Source organism: Pollicipes pollicipes, unplaced genomic scaffold (assembly GCF_011947565.3).
Source record: "Pollicipes pollicipes isolate AB1234 unplaced genomic scaffold, Ppol_2.1 Scaffold_6686;HRSCAF=7923_pilon_pilon_pilon, whole genome shotgun sequence".
Lineage (NCBI taxonomy): Eukaryota > Metazoa > Arthropoda > Thecostraca > Pollicipedomorpha > Pollicipedidae > Pollicipes > Pollicipes pollicipes.
In genome coordinates this window covers 43,312,959-43,332,761 of record NW_023596921.1, presented here as the reverse complement: position 1 = coordinate 43,332,761, position 19,803 = coordinate 43,312,959, and the positions used below count along the sequence as shown (strand labels likewise).

General features: G+C 51.9%; 1 protein-coding gene across 1 annotated transcript; it reads right to left on the bottom strand.

The window, feature by feature from the left end:
* Positions 1–275: 275 nt before the first annotated feature.
* LOC119108702 (uncharacterized) lies at positions 276–8,510 on the bottom strand. Its single transcript, XM_037232329.1, has 6 exons — positions 8,345–8,510; positions 6,061–6,303; positions 5,597–5,726; positions 4,269–4,363; positions 3,466–3,702; positions 276–811 (listed from the first exon to the last, which is right to left on the bottom strand). The coding sequence occupies exons 2-6, from the start codon at positions 6,301–6,303 to the stop codon at positions 698–700; spliced, it is 819 nt and encodes a 272-aa protein (XP_037088224.1). The 5' UTR covers positions 8,345–8,510; the 3' UTR covers positions 276–697.
* Between the last annotated feature and the right edge of the window lie 11,293 nt (positions 8,511–19,803).

The window sequence follows — 19,803 nt, the reverse complement described above, 5'->3', positions numbered from 1 at the left end:
TAAAATTCGAAAACACCGGTTATGTTCTGTGCCGAGCGCCGAGCACTGTCTTGGCAGCACTTCAACTACACGGCAAAAGACTGGCGTCATTGGCCCGATTGGATAGGTCGATCACGTGCTGCCGACAACTAATTCCAGTTTGGTTCCCAGCTGCCTCCGCACGGCCGCTTAACTGAAGCCGCAACATGTGAAAAGGACTGACATCGCCACCAGCCGCAGGCAGCCGCTGGGTCGGCTACATACACAGCTCCACAAGGACGGATAAGGGGGCCGGGGAGCGGTGGCGACCGCTCCGCTCCGGCCTTCTGACCGTCGACACGTCACCGGTGACGTCGCCAGTGACGTCACGCGACCGCCGCCCCGCCGGACACCGCAGCCCTGCCGCCACGCCGGCGCCCAGCCTCTGGTCATCCGCTCACAGGGCGCCGAGGCACCCTGTGACGGCAACAGCGGGCGCAACGTCACAGCCGTCAAATGACGTCACTGGCGCACGCCGACTCGATGCGTCGGACGGTGCCGATTCCGCTGTGCTTTCTCGCCGTCCGTTGTCTGAACGGTCGACAGGTTGGGCCGGACGCAGCGATTGGTCGGCAGCGCGCCGACCGGACGACCGCGCGGCGTGATTGGCTGTCGCTGCACACGGCGCGATGCGCTCGCCGGCCCGAGGAGGCCCGTGCGGTCGCGGCGCCGCCCCCGCTCAGATGGACTGGCCGTTGTAGCTGTGCGGCGTGATGGGTCGCGACCCCGGCTGGATGCTCACCGACGGCGTGTGCGAGTACTGCGTGGCGTTCAGTGACGTCATCGTGCCCATCTGGGAACGCGGCGCGCGAGAACGTCAGACGGCGCCGGCGACGACAGCGGACGGGGACAGTGTCAGCAGCTGCACAAAACGTGGGAGGTGGTGGTGCAAGCACGCTCACGCGCGCACACACACACACACACACACACAAACACACATACAATGCACGCAAATGCACGCAGCCTACTCGGGTAGTACCGAATACAACGGCTAAGGTCCCATCAAACCAGGCAGCTTAATCGATTGAGCGGGATACAAATGAGGCTTGAAACAAGACATCCGTGATGAAGCGAAACACGCACGCATCACAAAACGGGGCGGACTTAACAGCTGTACAGCGAACGTGTTTTTGGTGGAAACAGGCGGCGTGCACATAGCTGGTCAAAAGGTGGTGCGAACGCTTACGAACACCGACAGACGAAAAGACGGCCTCGGAGTTCCACAAACGAGCGGTAAAAATCCCACCTTGAGATTAGATTGGACTTGACTTATGCTAATAGCAATGAGAACAATGATATGGTCGTGCCATTCAAAATGTTCAGGCATCGTGTAAATATATGTAAAACATATCCTGCATTTTACCAGTGCAAGGACGATGCGGAGGCCAGTGCACATCGTTCCGCAAGGGAGTGGAGAACGGTGCTCAGACAAGCGACTTCACAAAACTCAAGCCACAGGGGGAATGGTGAGTCCGTACCAAGAACCTTAAACTCGGACCCAGAACCCCGGAGTGCGTCATTACTTCAAATGTCAAGATCAGCCCAGCCAACTGGCTGGGCAGTGAGCCGGTGATCACGGCCGCCGTCCAAGCAGAAGCCCGGGGCTTCGGCGCCGATCGTCGCTGCTTCCCGACACTACGACGAGCGCACAGCAGACGCCACAACACGGCAGCTCGCACACAGCATGCGAAGCTACAGCGCGGGCACATCGAGAGAACGGGCCGTGCGAGGCGGGCAGCGGCCCCGCCGCCCGGTCACCGACCGACCCCCGGGTGCCGGGCGCCGGCTCAGAGTGAGGCGTCCAGCTCCGGTATGCTGGCCAGGCTGGCTGAGGAGACGGTGGCGGCCGGCGGCTGGCGCCGGGCGGCTCAGGTCAGGTCAGGTCAGGTCGGGTCACGCGGCGCGGCATCGGAGCGCGCGCTGTCACCACGGCGGGGGAGCGGGGCGGGCACACGGCCGGCGCCTCGCGCGGGGTCACGCTGGGGAGCCAGCTGGGATCGGGCGCGAGCAGAGCCGGAGCGACTGACGGCTCGGGCGTACGAACAAGCGGCGCAGAAGCAGACTCTCGACGAGGCACAACAGATGGCTGAAGACGGCGGCACTTAGAGCGCCAAAAAGTCCGGCGAACGGGCACGCGTCAACAGACCAGAGCATCGCCACCCCCTGCGAATGCCGACCACTCCCGGCACGCCCAGATCACCACCCCAACAGCAGCTGCCGTCGGCGCTCGCCTACGCGGTGCCATCGGCAGACTTACGGGGCGCGGCGCAGCCAGAGAGGCGGCCCGGCTGGCCAGCTGCAGCACGGGAGAGAGGGCAGACACACGACCGTCAGCCGAGAGGGAGGGCAGACGCACGGCCATCAGCCACGGCACGGGAGAGAGGGCAGACACACGGCCATCAGCCACGGCACGGGAGAGAGGGCAGACACACGGCCATCAGCCACGGCACGGGAGAGGGTAGACACACGGCGGTCAGCAGCGGGACAGGAGAGAGGGCAGACACACGGCCGCCAGCCACGGCACGGGGGATAGGGCAGACAGACGGCCATCAGCAGCGGCACGGGAGAGAGGGTAGACACACGGCCGTCGGCCACGGCCCGGGAGAGAGGGTAGACACACGGCCGTCAGCAGCGGGACAGGATAGAGGGCAGACACACGGCCGTCAGCCACAGCACAACGCTCACGCCCGCCAGCCTAACATAGAAGCCCGCCCACTCCAGGTCGTGGTCTGAAGCCACTTCGTTAAATCTGGTATGTTCCAAAGCGAGCGGTGCATTAACTATGACCGCGGCGCACCAAGAATATGCATGAAGGACATTAAGCAAACTTCCGTAGCTATTCCGTATTTCTATAAAACCCGTGCAATACGTATCCTTGTTACAATGCATGCATAGGAAGTGCACTACCACGAACACGTAAGACGCGAATTCTTCGGCAAATATATAACTGACAATGAAAACGAGTCGTATTCCTGCCTTATGCGACACCCAGGCCGATTTAATGATCTAGGCGAGCGATAGGCATCGACCGCAAGCCGCCACAGCCTGTTGGCTATCACTACAGGTACCGCGGTCGGCGAACGTCGCTCAATCAACGTCCAGTCACCACATGGACGGACACCGCCGCCACACGTTTAGAAACGAAAATGCGGCAACCAGTTTGCTGGTTTCTGGCTGCAAGAGACCAAGCTCACCAACATGAATCCATTGCATCAGGCTGCGAGAGCCTGTGCTCACAAAGGAGACCCACACACCGATGCATGGCGGGTGAGCGATTGAACACGACGGCGCAAAACAAAGACCTGCAGGCAAACCAGGTCCCGATCCACGGCTGAGGACGGGGAGCCCTCAGTGCTACCAGGTCTGAAAACCGACGGTGTGGGGGTACTTGGTGTAAGTGTAACAGCTTGACTAGAGCTGTGGAATTCACCCAGCAATCTCACCCACCTTCAGATGGGCGATGTCCTCCAGCTTCGAGACCTCGGTCAGCTCGTTGAAGAAGGACCAGACCACCAGCCAGCCGTAGACGTTCAGCAGGATCATGGACGACCAGATGAAGCACATGAGGCCGTGGTAGACGAAGTACATGTCGTTGACGAGCGAGGCGAACACGATGGCGAAGGCGCGCCAGCACGTGTGGAAGAACATGATGAGCAGCCACGGCCGGATCTGCTTCTCATTCTCCTGGCGAGTGGCACGGGCCGAGCTCGTGAGCACAGGCCGTGTGCGTGGCTGGCAATCTTCAGTAGTCAGCGCAACGATCATTAAGGGGGGGGGGGGGGGAGGGGCAATGTCACCTTTACTAGATGTTCAAAAATATTTTTTTGGTACAGAGTGCACTAAACAAGTCAGTGATGACTCACAAATGAATCCTGAAAGTCGACACTCACGAAACATATAATACCACATTCAACCAGTAAAACCAATGCATGTCTCATCTGACATTGCCTGCATTTTTCTCCACTTATTGTTAAATACAGTGATTTGATTATAAATTTTTCAGTTACTAGCCCAATTCCAACACCCAAAAATAAGGTGAGACGCATAACAATAAAAAACTTCCGCGGACACAAAGAACAGCAGATCCTCACAAAGAGCAATGACACTGCCCTAATATCAATGCCCTCCCAAATGAACCTAGAAATAGCAATAACTGTCTAATTGCGGATCTGTCCACGCACGATCGGCACCCTACCAGCAAAACGAGCCCGGATGTCGAGCCCGGGCCACGCCGTTGGCACGTGACGTACCTTCCTGAGCGCCTGCAGCAACACGATGCTGATGATCAACAGGGCGAGTGCAAACAGCAGGCTGAAGATGGCAAAGGCCATCAGGCAGTTTCGCACTGCGGGAGGAGCGGCTCGTTAGCGGCTGGCGGGCTGGCGGCCCGGGGCGGCACAGACGAAGACGGAGGGCCGCGAGTGGTCACGGCAAAGACGGAGACGGGGGTCGCGAGGGGTCACGGCAAAGACGGAGACGGGGGCCACGAGGGGTTACGGCACAGACGGAGACGGGGGGCCGCGAGGGAGTCACGGCACAGACGAAGACGGAGGGCCGCGAGGGGGTCACGGCAGAAACGGAGACGGGGGGGGGGGGGGGCGCCAGGGGGTTACGGCACAGACGTACACGGGGGCCGCGAGGGGGTCATAGCAAAGACGGAGACGGAGGCCGCGAGGGGGTCACGGCACAGATGGAGACGGGGGCCACGAGGGGTTACGGCACAGACGGAGACGGGAGCCGCGAGGGGGTTACGGCACAGACAGAGACGGGGGCCGCGAGGGAGTCATAGCAAAGACGGAGACAGGGGGCCGCGAGGAGGTCACGGTGCAAACGGAGACGGAGGCCGCGAGGGGTTACGGCACAAACGGAGACGGGAGCCGCGAGGAGGTCACGGCACAGACGGAGACGAGGGACGCGAGAAGTCACGGCACAGACGGGGACGGGGGCCGCGAGAGGTCACGACACAGACGGAGACGGGGGCCGTGAGAGGGTCACGACACAGACGGAGACGGGGGCCGCGAGGAGGTCACGGCACAGACGGAGACGGGGGCCGTGAGAGGGTCACAACACAGACGGAGACGGGGGCCGTGAGAGGGTCACGGCACAGACAGAGACGGGGGCTGTGAGAGGGTCACGGCACAGACGGAGACGGGGGCCGCGAGGAGGTCACGGCACAGACGGAGACGGGGGCCGCGAGAGGTTACGGCATAGACGGAGAAGGGGGCCGCGAGCGGGGCAAGGCAAGGTATCAAACGAGGTGTCGCACCCGGAAAGGCGGCATGATCCAGACACTACTGCACGGTCCGGCAGCTTAATAATGACCTCAGAGGGAACACATAATAACCACCGTTTCCACTAAATCAAAATACATCCAGAACAATGACTGATCAGAACAAAACATTTCGTCGAGGAGTTCAGTTCCGTGGTATCTATTCGGCGCACACGGCACAGAAATGCATATCTAAACCCAACCCCACGAGCACAACACTTCCCGAGCACGATGACCAACCATCGCCGGGGCTTCCAGCCAGATGACGTCACACACGGACGACGACGTCACTGCTCAGTCACCACTCACCGTGCGGATTGCCGGCGTACACGAACTCGAAAGAAATGACGTAGTAGCCGAAGTGCTCCTTGCCGGGCTCTGCCTCCACCAGCACATACACGTCAAACACGGCCGTCATCATGGTGAACAGCGCCTGCAGCTGGGGGCACACGCGCGGTCGCCGGTCAGCCTCGGGTCAGGCGTGGTCGGCGGCGGGCGTGTTCGCTGGCGCGCCTTCGCCCGCGATAGCCGTGGGCGCGATTAAAGCTCTTATGTTTAGCTGTAGCGCTTACCCAGCGCATATCTTTGAAAACAGGGATGTTTTAAAGGCTGTCCAGTAAAGCTTCAATGGATGAGTGAAGTACGGCTGGAAATGGTCGTCAAAAGCTACACGTACTACGGGTTCAGGTACCAAACACTGTCAGAATTACGTCCCAATTGCTGCAACGCACGGGTGACGGAAGCCAAAGTCACGCGTCATGCAGAGGCCTTACGATGGAATAGATGGCGGTGATGTTGGACGCCTTGGGTATGGACATGAAGAGCGCCTTCTTGAGCACGGGCGGCTTCCAAGGCTCGATCTCTCCGGTCAGTGGCACGGTGGAGCGAGCGGCCGATGACCGCACCGAGTGCACAGAGCCCACCGAGTACAGCGACGCGGCGCCGCGCGACACCTCCGACACGCGCGACGCGTGCGAGGCGCGCGACGGCGGACGCTGGGCCGAATGGGAGGCCATCTGTCGGCGACGTTCGTCACTCGTGATGAGCTGCAGCGCCACTGGGCAAGCAGGTGGGCGGCCAGTGGAGGGGGTCAAATGTGGCATAGATTTGGCATCAGGCCATGATACACATACAAACTGCATCAAGCTATGATACCAAATGAGTATGTGTTTTTTTGGTCCATTCCATATCTTCCTTGTTCCAGTAACAGGCCCTATAAGCTAGTATCTAGCAAGCACCATACACAGCAAAATCTTTACTAAAAACTCACAGAATAAAAAGGTGTTATGCTACCCAGCTCCAAAGTTATTACTTCCAAAAACTTAGCCTGATTATCCATGTTGCATGACAGCCATACCAACAATTTGAAGTGAGTGTATTTGAGGGGGTGGGGGTGGGGGTGGAGGGATGAGCAAGAAGTGCAAATTTTGAAGTCTTTCCATCCCTTGCTATCAGGGATAAGTTAAAATTATCAAAAAGTGAGAAGCCATAGCTAAACCTCCCATTCCTATGCCACCAAGTAAGGCTAAAATGCATACTGATCTGGTATTATATATATATATATATATATATATATATATATATATATATATATATATATATATATATATATATATACATATATGCATATATATGTCTAACATGTACATCATCATGTTTAAGGACTGATGAAAATGGTTGGAAAAGAATGCATGTGAATATGAAAGGACAGTTATTTTTAACAATTACAGCATTTGCTCCTATTCACAGTGCTGACAGTGCTGCTGCCAAGGCTGATATGCATGGTGTATGGAGGCAAACCAATTGCTGAATATTGATGTAATACTTCTCTCATAATATTTCAAATCCTGGATAACACTTAAACACATCCTTTGTGTTGACTCATTTTAATGCAAGTACATACATAAAAAGTCAAAACACAATCAGGTAGCAGGCTATAGCCTCATGATGCTTGTATGAAGATAGCCATGATGGTCTGTATGGTTAGTTGCATGGCTTGGTTTGCATCCATAGACTGCACACAAGGTGTACACATGATATGCAGGGTATTTCAATATCGCCACTTGGGTGCCAGTGATGTCAACATTTTGCATGTTTTTATACCCTGGTTTGGGGTTCACTGCCAGTTGTCCTTCCTTTGCTCAAAATCAGCCATTAGCATCAAACAAGGTGGCAATCAACCTGGCATCTAAGCACCTCAGGCTTGACAAATAGGCAAGGCAGGTCAGATGTCTGGGTTCAGGGCCAAAAGACAACAGATTAGCACCAAAAAATAGTGTGGGGAGGCTGACAGAGAGCCAGGATTCTGATAACATGAATCCCTACTTACATCCCATACACCTTACAGGATGCACTTTGGAATATTGTATGCATCTATAATGGGTGCCAAGAGTGACGTATGATGTGCAGAGGTGGAGACCTACGAAAAAGTAATAACAGATAGCTCCAGCATCATATTTCCTGGCAAACCCTTGTCAATTAAACAGCTGCACGTCTACTGCACGGGGAATGGGTATAAAGTGAGCAACACGACCTAGGCAGAACATTCATTTATGATGACGATGATGATGATTGGGAACATTCATTTAAGTTACATAATGTTTTCAGTGTTGCAATATTTCAAGACAAAGTACTTTATCTTTTCATCAATAAAGTTGTATTTGATTTATTGTTTTATAAGCTATGACTTCTAGGTAGATGGCCATTCTCATTTACATAACCTACTGAATCCACAAATCATGTGTGTGCAAAGACATGCTCATCCAAACTGAGATCAGCACAGAATTGGTCCCACAGAATGCTTTCTGAATTTATACAGGAGCAGCACAAAATAGGTCACATGGAATGTGTGATGCTAATTTTGATAGGATGCACCCATTGCTGAGTGAATTTTAAGTATCACTTCTGCAAATTAACACCCACCACACACCTAGACACTTACCGTCCTGTTACTATCCTGGCGAAAAACTAATTTCAAGGAACAACGCTGACCAGGTCTACAAGACGTTATATTTCCCTAACGTCCAGTTTTCCCCGCGCAGGCACCACATGCCTTACCTTCCGGTCAACCGTAAGCTACGATGAATCACGATTCAACTTAATGAAATTGTGCAGTACACTAATCCAAGACTAACCGAAGAATATGCCTGATATCAACGCCAAATTGTCACGCTGGCCGCCCAACGGGCGTCCACTTCGTCGGAGAATAACAAACGGGCACCACCCATCAATACAGCGCAATTTGTGCCGCGGTTTCTGTTACTCATTGGATTCAGTTTACACCCTCAAGAGCTATCAAAGAGACCCTGGCGGATAAAATGGTTGTCTAATATTATTTTTATTTTATTTGCATTTAACAGAAGTTTTCAGGACACTGCAGTAATTATATGAAATAATTGATTCAATTATTGTTTACTCATTCGAGATAAACTGAAAAGATAGAATCTTTAACATTCGGCTTTATTTTATATTGGATGGCTTTTCCACGGATTTTGATCTTCTTTATGCAACCTGCCTTTTCCGCGATATGTCGCGCCAGAGTTACCGGGGTTGCGTGTCGGTCCGTCTCCGTCGCGGGCCGGTAAAATGAAAGGCGGTTTGAAATTCGAAATGGGTAGGAGCATGTTCTGAGTCGACTTAAAGTTACACCCCAGGGCCTTCCACTTCAGACTTGTCAAACAGTTTTTCTTCGAATTTACCCCCAAATAACTCAGCATTCTAATGTTTCTTTTTTGTATGCGGGAACCCATCTTACTTCGAGCTGCCCAGAAAACTCGGCGTGCTGCACGTACACTTATATCAAGCTTGTCATTTTCTCCAGGTCATGGTGAATCGCTGTCCCTTTAGGCATGTATTTAGATCGTGATGCACAAGTGCAGTAAGTGTTACAAACTTAATATCCAAAGGTAATGACATACAAGACGTTGCTAGCGCACACAAGCATGTTAAAAAAAATCGGCGCATAGCCGACCGCTGCCCTCTTGCTAAGGCGCGAAGTAAAACTGTCATCGTGTGATCTCGAACTTGTGAACGCGAAGTTATTTAGCCAGGCCCTCGCGCCCGAAAAGGCGAAACGCTCTGGCGCTCGCAAACACAAGTTAGTTAACGCCAACAGAGTAGGACCCTTCAAGCACCATCGGAAGAGCTCACGGCCAATGTGCAGGGCCCAAAGCGGTCAAAAGCCCCTCGACCAATTTATATTTAGATCCCCGTCAATGGTGCGGGCCCTTCGATAACATTTGAAACACAAAGCTGTCCAACCGTCCAACCGTCCAAATCTTACACCGTCCAAAACCACGCATGCAAACAGTTCGGAATAACTTTTTGACGCGCCTGGGTGGCCGGTTGAATACCTTTTGCTCCGGTGGGGGTCAATTTGACTCCCCTGGGATCTTAGAAACTAAGAGAGCTAGATACACCAAATTCACGGCGTGTGTTGGTCCGTAAGTGAACTTACTTAGGCCTAAGTTTGAGATTCCTAAGTCATGACCTTCGTGTCAAATAAGGTCAAATAAGATTAAATTCTAGATTGGTCTCCAGCGTGCCCCGCGAACCTAGATATCTGTTCTAAATGAAGGTTAACGTGAACATTGAAGATCAGTGACCTTTTTTGACCTTTTGGAGGTGATGGTGACCAACTCATACAAGACTATTCGGAGCTTTGCCTTTGAATAAGGCAAATATTACGCTAGGACGTGTGTTCCTAGAACCAAAATGTCGACCTGGGTCATTTTAGGTCAGTGACCTATTCTGACGTTTTAGAGGTGCATGGGAGATGTATTATGCGGTTCTTGTTATCAATCAAAACGAAATAAACCGTAGGAACTACCCCATACAGCAAGCCCTAGAGTAATAAAACAGGTCAGTTTTGATCTTGCTCTGACCTTCATACCTGGCCCTAGGTCAACGGAGTTGCTCATTCAATTGCTGTATTTCCTTGTAAGGATTTCCAGGGATGTATGTCTCCGTCCAACACGCCGTTGTTGAATCAGAATGAACGATTCCTTGTAAATTGACTGCTGAATCCATGGTCTGACTTTGACCTGCCGTAAGTCAGCGACCTTACAAGGTACATTAAAATTTTTGATACCAAACAATTTACTATTTAATTGTCTATAGCTATTCAACACTTGGCGCGGCTATGCCCCGACGTTCAGAAACCATTCCGGAAAAACCTTCGAGGGGGTTAATTTGACCCCCACCCTAGTGCGTGTTAAAGATAGAAACAAAACCTGAGCGGTCGGAGGTGCCGCGGCAGAACAACAAATTGGTTGCCGTCGACAAGCAAAGGGTCCTCAGAGCGAGAGAGAAGAACCTAAGACCAACGTGGTGAGCCCCTGAACGCTCGGGAGTGCCCCGGCAGGATAACATATAGGACCCCGACCAGAGCGCATGGTGCTCTAAGCAAAGGGGAATTCCCCAGGACCAGAGTACGTGAATTAATGCCCCTGTGAGGTCGAAAGTGCCCGGGGAGGTTAGCGGAAAGGGCTACGACAGAAGCAGAGGGTCCTACGCAATTAATATCAAAGGAGCAGAGGCTGGATCAACGCAGAGGGCCCGTGAGCATCAAGTGCCTTGGTGTGTCACCTTATATGGGCCGCAGCAACAGCGCAAGGCCCTCCAACGAGCGGAGGAACCTGAGACCAGCATGAGGGGCCCCTTAGGAGCCGAGTGTACCCCGACATATGGGGCCCCGGAAAAAGCATATAGAGCCTTTCGGCCGAATGGGAAGAATCCGTGGAGGGCCCCTGATCTATCAAGAGTGCCCAGCATATTGGCTGATAGTGGCCAAGCAAGCAGCAGCGCAAGGCTCTTGGAGAAAATGCAAGAAGGTCAAAGACAGCGTGGAAGGCTCCTTAGCGATGAGATTCGCCCGAAAATTGGATACATATGGCACCGCCAACAGCGTAAGGCCTCTAGGCAGTGTAAGAGCCTCAAACCTCGTGGCCCGGTACCCCTCGATCCACCACCGGCCCGGATAGCTTAACAGATGGGCCCCGACAACAGCATAGGGTCTCCATTCATAAACAAGTATCCAACAACCAGTGTGGAGGTACACCGAAAGATCGAGTGTGCACGATCCGGTTATTAAATAGCCCGACAGGAGCGTAGGGCACTACATTAAAATACCAAGACACCATGTGTAGGGCAACCCAAAAATCCAGTGTGCACGAGCAGGTTAACAGACAGGACCCCGACAAGAGCATAGGCCTTCCATTCAAATAAAAAGTGCCCAAGACCCAATGTGGTGGATCCCCAAACGACCACGCATGCCCAACCATGTTAACAGATGGGGCCCCGACAAGAACGCAAGGCCCTTTGAGGAGATCGAAAGTACCCAATGTGGAGGCCCCGAACGATCGAGTATGCCCGACCAAGTTAATAAATGGGCTCCGACCTAAGCAGCAATGATAAAATCCATTAAAAAGTGCACAAGTCCTCATGTGGAGGGCCCATGAACGATTGAGTCTGCCCAAGCAGGTTAACAAATGGGGGGGGGGGGGGGGGACGGGTGACAAGACGTGCGTGGCTGCAAGCAAGCGATAGGAAAATGGAAGGGCCCTGGACCAATATAGAGGGCCCATGAGCATATCGCGAGTGTGCCGGTAGGCTAGCACGCGCCGAGGTGGCTGGTTGGATACGCTTCGCCTGGGTGGGGGTGGGGGGGGGGTCAATTTGACCTCCCTGAGATCTCAGGAACAAAGAGAGCCAGCAACAAAAAATGCACAGGGTGTGTTGATATGCACGTGAATTTACTTAGCCTAAGGTTTGAAGTTCCTAGATCATGACCTTTGGGTCCAATAAGGTCAAACAAGGTCAAATTCCAGGTCGGTCTTCAAAGGGCCCATGGAACCTAGAAAACTGTTCCAAGCAAAAGGTAACATGCTCATATAAGGTCAGCGACCCTGTTTGACCTTTCGAAGGTCATGGTGACCAAAATCATGCAAGACCGCTTTGAGTTTTGCATTCGGATAAGTGGCATGGATTACGCTACGCAGCATGTTCCTAAAAGCAAAATGTTGATCTGGGTCATACTAGGCCAGTGACCTATTCAGACCTTTAAGAAGTTTATGGAAGGTGTATAATGCGGTTCCTGTTATCAATAAATTCGAAATGTGCACCAGAAACTACCCCACACAGTACTCTAGAGTCATAAGACACGTTGGTTTTTACCTTGGTCTGACCTTCATATCTGACCTTAGGTCAGTGCAATTTGTTCATTCAGCTGTTGCGTTGCCTAAGAAAGCGTCTCAGACGTGTATGGTTTCGTCCAACACTCCGTTGCTGGATCATATTGAACTATTTCCTAGAAATTTATTTCGGTTAGACCATGGCCTGACTTGAACCTGCCATAGGTCAGCAACCTTGCCAGGTACATATACATTTTTGATCTCAGACGGTCTGCTATTCAGCTGTCTACAACTACGCAAAATTTGATGTGGCTTTGCCGCGCCGTTCGGGAACTATTCTGGAAAAAAAACATTTGGGAGGGTCAATTTGATCCCCACCCGAGCGCGTGTTAACCCAGACCAACGTGGAAGGTTCCTTAACGATCGAATTGACCCTGCAATTGGCATATAGGGCCGACGCCCAAAAATAGCCCACGGCGTCTTGACAGCGCACTGAGCCTTAAAATCTCCCAACCACTACCCTCTCAATCAGTGAGCAAATATTTGTTATCTGCTCGTGAGCCCTTCAGTTTCGCTTGCGACCGTTCTTGATGTTGGTGTTGATCCTGAAAGTCCAAAGACACCCAATTTTGGTGCGTCTTGTGTTTTAAAACTGCGCCTGTTCGGACGGCTATGGGCGCCTTCGGATCCTATGTGACTCCTTTGGGGCCCAGTGGGGGGGGGGGGGGGGGGGGGGGGGGGAGGGAGGGAGGATTACCCTGTGCCCCCTCTGCTACTGGGTGTCACGAACTTTCGTGTGGGCGGACAGACAGTCTTTTGTAGGGGCCTCCACCGGGCTTAAGGAAATGCTCCACGTTTGAATATATTTAAGCAGGCAGCATATATGATAAGCTCACTTACAACTAGTTGTATATTGGTAAGCTATACTATTGTACTATTGCAATTCTTTGTAAGTGGCAAATGCTTCTCTAAACAATGCGACTTTACTTGATCAAGTCATGGAACGTTTGTATGACAACACCCACTTGTAGCTCTTCAATCTCCCGAGATATGGCAGCACTGGCTCGAAGTGAACGCTGAGCCAAATACGGCTACGTGCTCGCGTTTGGCCCGCTCTCTTGGTGTTCTTGCATATTTATCCTTGAGTTTAAGATGTCTACTTGTGCCCACATATTCACTTATACGCTATTCTTAAGTTCTTCGATTGCAAGTCTTTTTCCGAAATAATTAGAAAAATGCACAACTCTTTGTGTTACATAGCTTAAAACGCGCTTCGTTTCCGACATACAAACCTCTCATCCTTTCTCCCACTTGATCCTGCACTTTCGCCACACCCACTTGTCTGGGGCATATTGCATGCGCCTGCCACGAGTGGGCTGACCAGGGGACCTGTCAGCTGTACCCCAACCGGGCGCCAGCGTATGCCTGGCAGAGGGGACCCTATGCGGTCTAAAGCTTGGCGGCTGCCTCTCCAGGTGCATGTAGGCCTGCCCCACCGTTATCCAGTCTCGTTTATCCCATAGCTCTGAAATGATCATAATTGGTAGAAAGGGTTTCGATATAACTATCTAATAACCAAAGCGTGTAAGAGTGTTACAAAGCTTGCGCAATATCGGTTGGGAGCCAATTAGCGGCCGTTATATCTGGACGTTGTGCTCACGAACGCCAGCTATGAACGACTCGACAGTTGTTTTTTCTGACCTTGAGCGCCGCATGGCCAATTGAATGACAGGATTTGAGTGACGTTTTTATAGCGTCTTGGATGCCTAGCTTACCTTGAGATAGCCTGCACGAAATAGTCTGCACGTCTTCGCGATCGAGTAACCCAGAAATTGCAAGGTTTTTGGTTTTAAGGACGGGGGTGCGAATTGCACTGCATGGTCTTCAAATTGACTATGCCAGTTCAAAACCTGGTACAAACCTAGAGCACTTCCTGTATGGGACTCATCTCGACGTAATGCCGTGGAAAGCCTTGAGAAGATTTCCTGCTAGTGGCGCCATTCTTTAAAAGTTGTGCTGTAAGATTTACGCGTCAGCTTCATACAGGACGCTTGGCAGGCAACATGTTTCGGAAACGTTGCGATGTTACCACTATTTTCAACCCCAACTTCGTTAAGATAGAAAATGTTACATTCTAGAATTGTGAAAGAAGCCTACGGAACGAATATCGATAACAGGTTCCATCATCAGCGGCCAGACGTTGCAGCGACATCAGGCTTGTTTACAAATGCCTGAGGAGAGGAAAACGAACAATAATATTGACAAGGTTGTTGGTTGATGTGTGCGGACAGTCACATGCAATCGTGCACAATCATTACGCCCGTTTTCCGGGCGTAATGATGTCAGGCTGATGTCAGATCTCGATCTCATTCCAGATTAATGCTATAAGCAGTGCATTTGATTCAGTTACCACAAATAAATAAACAATAAATACTTGCATTCGGATAAAAATTGGAGTCTCCTTGTAACTACAGTCACGAACTCTCTATGTTAAGCAAAGTACTCCCTCTACTAAAGTGAATAGGATGGGCTACGTGCATGCTTTGCACGGCAGTGCATGTGACAGCACCACCTTCCAAACAGCGCCTACCAGTTAGCGATGGCTGTACGATCGTCTCTCACTCCGTCATGATTTGGCTGCATCACTATTCTTCCCAGACCCTCGCATTTCCTCCTGGAGAGAGTTTCCCCCGGTTGGGAGCGCCTGGGTTGTTTGCAGATTTGCAAAGCTCATCATTGAGATCATGGTCTGTCGGTAAGCTACATCAAAACTATGTCAGTAACATGTGATGACCTACTGTGACCTTCACCTCGACCCAAGGTGCAACGAGACCGTTCTAAATATGTGGTATGAGATCCAAGACGTCCGTAAACGTGCAGGATCGCGGGCTTCTTGAACAGACGGCATTTTCGCTAGTTCACTGAGTTTTGAGATTACAGGGTATCTTCGCTTTTAGCTCGTAGCCGCCCTAGTCTCTGCGATAGCTCCGATTACAATTTGTCAGTTGCATGGGCAACTTAACAAAAACAGAGAAAGCCTTCTTATGCGCCCACTCAAGTCGTCTGCTGGTGGTATGTGTGTCTCCTTCTCCAAACCCTCGCTGCATGGCTCTCTGCACTTTGACATGCGGCCAATCCCGCTAATGTCATTCACATCATCCGCCGGCCAGGCTTCTGATGGCGGCCTTACCTTTCCATGAACGTGGAACCACGCGCGCTTGCCGTTCCTGCAGAGTTTCCGCATCGGTCGACTGGCAGGCGGCACTTCAAGGCTGCGACCCGACTGTGGCGCCTGGCACTATCGGGCCAGCTGACTGGTGCCGCTAATTAAGCGTCGATATGATCTCAACGCATAGATTCGCATGCAAGCCGGCGGAACAATGCAGAAATGCCCTCCGGAGAGCGCCAATCGTCCGACAAATAGCTCATCCTCTGGCTCGGCCTGCTCCGTCTCGCCGCATACTTGTTAGTCAGAACAGACGGCGCCATAATTTTGCATGCAAACGTTGAGGAGTAGGTGGCTATTTAGTATTGTTGTGGGTTATTCTTCGCGAGCTTTATGTTGCATATCCACTTACGGGCGGCTGGAATGCATTGGTACGACGCTATCTGTGATGGTATCGAAACTTCACTCGTGTCTTGCATGACCACAAGCACGTGGCCAAGTACGCCTGTGGTCTAGTGAAAACCCAATTGATTTATAGCGCCGTTCTCTTCGGGTTCTTTCCTGACATATGCTGTTGGAAGGGGCGAAAGGAGCGGGATGGATTACCATGCTAAACATGGAACTTGGACTTTCCTGTCACCTGGTCTGCTGGTTGACGCTGTCATGATTTCCCCTGCTCACTGAAGACTAACTGCCAAAGCATCCGTAGATATACACCATCCAGCCCTGCCAGCTTGTTGCGCAACGTGCACCTCTCTAACCATGTGGCAACTGACTTCAGCGTGTCGCGTGCACAGCTTGAGACGGTATCCAACGTCTCGGACCCCGCGGGCCGGATAGCTACCGCAAACCCGCCGAAGTGAGGCTGAGCTCGAGCAAGGGTGTTCGCCGTGTATCGGCGTCATCTGAAGACTAGTTCCAGGGCCAACGAACAGTAAGTGATGCCAGCAGACAGAGACCGTCAATTACTGAACACTTATTGATCAAAACGTAGGGAGCGCCAGTGCGGCCCGCCGCATTTTGCGTTAGGTGAACTGAAACGCTGACACATTGGTATGTTTGACGGAATGCCACTCTTTGTATGCTTGTTAACGATTCACTTTACTCTGTCACACTTTTCAACAGCTTCAGATATGATACCCGTGGTCGGTGATTGCATGACATTGTCTTCGCGGTCCATAAAAGTTGACCTCTGAAACAGTTATAGTATTCCACTGTGGGGTGCCGCCCTCGTCTGCCGCCGAGGTCAGCAGCCAACTCCGGTCACCGACAGACAGAGGTGCAGATCAGAGCCACCCGCCGAGCGAAGCCTTTGCTGGAGACTGCACACTGCCGCGAGACCCCACATGCACGCGGGGGAACGCTGTCCGAACGTCACCCAGTGGTTTGTCGTTTGAAGGCGAGCATTCCATGCGTGCGCTCATACCAAGAGCAGGCTGTAAACGACGGGTGCGTGGCATGCAGCCGCCCATTGATCGGTCGCTGGCGCCGATGTCGATATAACCCTTGGGTTGTGTGTGGTGGTGACAATGTTAATAGATCTTTTTCATGACTTAACACCTGTGCATATATATTTGAGTGTAAGCATGCTTGTTGTTTTTTTAATGAAAAGTCCCTAAACTTCACCTTTTTCCGTATTGGTGCTTTCGTCTAGCTTTTGGTCCTGTCTGTAGCTTTACGCACAGTGCCCGCAAACGCAAGCAATGTAGTTGCTTTACTGCTAATGCATTTAACAGTTGCAATCTACTTCAGTTTGTTTTCTTGTCAGGTACCCTGAATACTGCTGGGCCCTACCGTGCCTCCCACTTCTTTATTCATTGTCATCCTTCATGCGACCATGAGTACTGATAGTGCGTAAAGGTGCGACAGCTGTCTCAAATTTGGTCTCTGGTGTTCAACTTTTCCGAAAATGCAAGGTTGCATCGCAAAGACTGACGCATTTCGACCCACTGCCAAGTTCGATTTCTGACCAAAATTGCCCGCCGCCACCTCAATAAGTTTTCGACACAACGCGAAAGTCACGCATGCCAGATCATGAACGTCATGTGTCAAATTTTAAAGATGACAGGCCTCCCCGTCTTTCTCTCAGTGTAAACCGCAGCGTGCTATTACATTTATTAGCATTTCATATCGCATACAAGTTTTGGTGCACATTGTACAAGTTTCATTTCCACAGACTAGATGGCGCTGGCGCTACGCACGCCGCGAACCGCCGAACCTGTGGCCATAACCGATGCCACACCAGTGTCTGGTTATTTCGTACTTCACATGTTGGCAGATGGAGGGATAGTTAAATCTAGATTACGCCTCAAGTTCAAATCACAAAACACGAGTCTTGCCAAAGCTGCATTGGCCAGCAAGACAACTAAACGACAATTGCTGACTCATATGGCAGCTATGACTGCTATTCACCTATTAAAAGCACATCCACCCTTCTTCTCATTTTCACTTTATCCTGCATCCTTGTAACGCCCCGTTTGTCTGGGGCACGACACATGCACCAGCCACGAGCGGGCCTGAGCGCCCCCTGGTGGGGCGCCGTCCGAGCGCCGAGCACATACCCGTATTGGGCACCCTGCGCGAGCTCAGTCATGGGAGGGGAACGCTCAGGCGGGTTCAGTGCTGACCAGCATTTTATATTTACTATTGTTGTTTGCCCTGCATTCTTTATTTCATGCGTCTCAAATGATCATTGTTGGCGTAAAGGCTCTCATCCAAACCAAACCAAAAATTAAGAAAGCTCATTTTAAGGAGTATACGCCAAGTAAACACGATATCGAGGTACCCACAGTGAAACGTGCAGTAACCAGCGTGCCGTTTTCGCCACGTCATACAAGTCGCTGATATCTGCACTTATGGCGTTCACGAAACGCCTTCTCATTCAGAGCCGCGCCATCCTTGCGGGCAGCACCGGCCACCAGTATGACCACCTCAGTGGTCAGCTTGATTGGCCGCCCAGTGGACTGGGTGTGGCACAACACGCCAGTTCAGTTCTTAGGGGTTTGTGCACCAGCTGCTCCAGCTGATCGCTGGCCTGCTGATTTCAGCGGAGCAGCTCCGCCTCGCTCGCCTGGGCGGCACGTAGCACGCGCACCAGATCCTGGTAGCTATAAGCGCCACGGATAACTTCAGGGAACCTGACGCATCGGACTTGACTGCCGGCTGTGCCTTATCTTGTTGACCTTATCAGGTCGATGACCTCGGCCGTAACCTGCTGGCCGTCGTGTCACCCAGCATCCACATCGCAATGTTCTCTGGATGGGCCTCCTGAGCGCCGCTCGCGGATCTCTCGGATCCCTGAGCTGCTGTCGTAACTTCCCCGCTGCACGGCGTTGAGCTTGCGGCACCTTCCAACCTCGTTTGGTCAAGATCACCATGGGCACATGTACATAAGCCACATGGTGAGCCAACGCGTCAACTCTGGGATCGGGCCGGGGTAGGAGAGCGGACGACTCTAAGCTTGTAACCGCTTTGTAACCGCACTGTCAACTTCGCATGCCACTATATTGTGCTTGCTTGGCGAGGAACAGAAAGTGCGTGGGGGCCATGGCTCCCATGGACTTTCCAAACTGGTGAGGAAAAACGTTCCGAGAATGCTGAGCATTAACTCTATGGCGACGCATGGATGGGGTCGACCGCGAGAATTGCATCTAGCAACCCCACGCTCTGAGACATTCTTCAGTTATTGCTGCCAGTCATCGTTTAGTTTTAGTCTTGGTGAACACCACCTGAGCTAGACCTACGCCTTGTTATTCATGTTTCGGCGTTAACAAAATTCACGTATTTTGGACGCGTGGTCAGCTGCGTGCGCGACGCTAGCGACATCTATTCTGTGACCATGCCGTGCGTACCAACTAGTGAGCAATAGTGCAGGGCTTCTAAGAATAATGACCAATGCGGTTCATGCGGAGAAGAAAGCAACGAGCTGCTTTGTCATCTTCAAGGCCATGTATACTCCTCACAAATACCGAGATACCATACAATACCATGTCCGAAACACGTGCACTTGGTATGCCGTCAAAAAATTGGGGAGGGGGCGGCAGCGTAGGATTTTTTTAATGGAATATTGAGCTTTGAGGATCATATTCTGATTCAGCGTTTCGACATGCATCGGGGCACACCACATCCCATTGCATTTCTAGAGAAAAAATAATGAAAAAGAGGCTAACCTGATTTACGTAAGCACAGACTGTTGCGTGCCAGCTTTGCAGTAGCGTGCA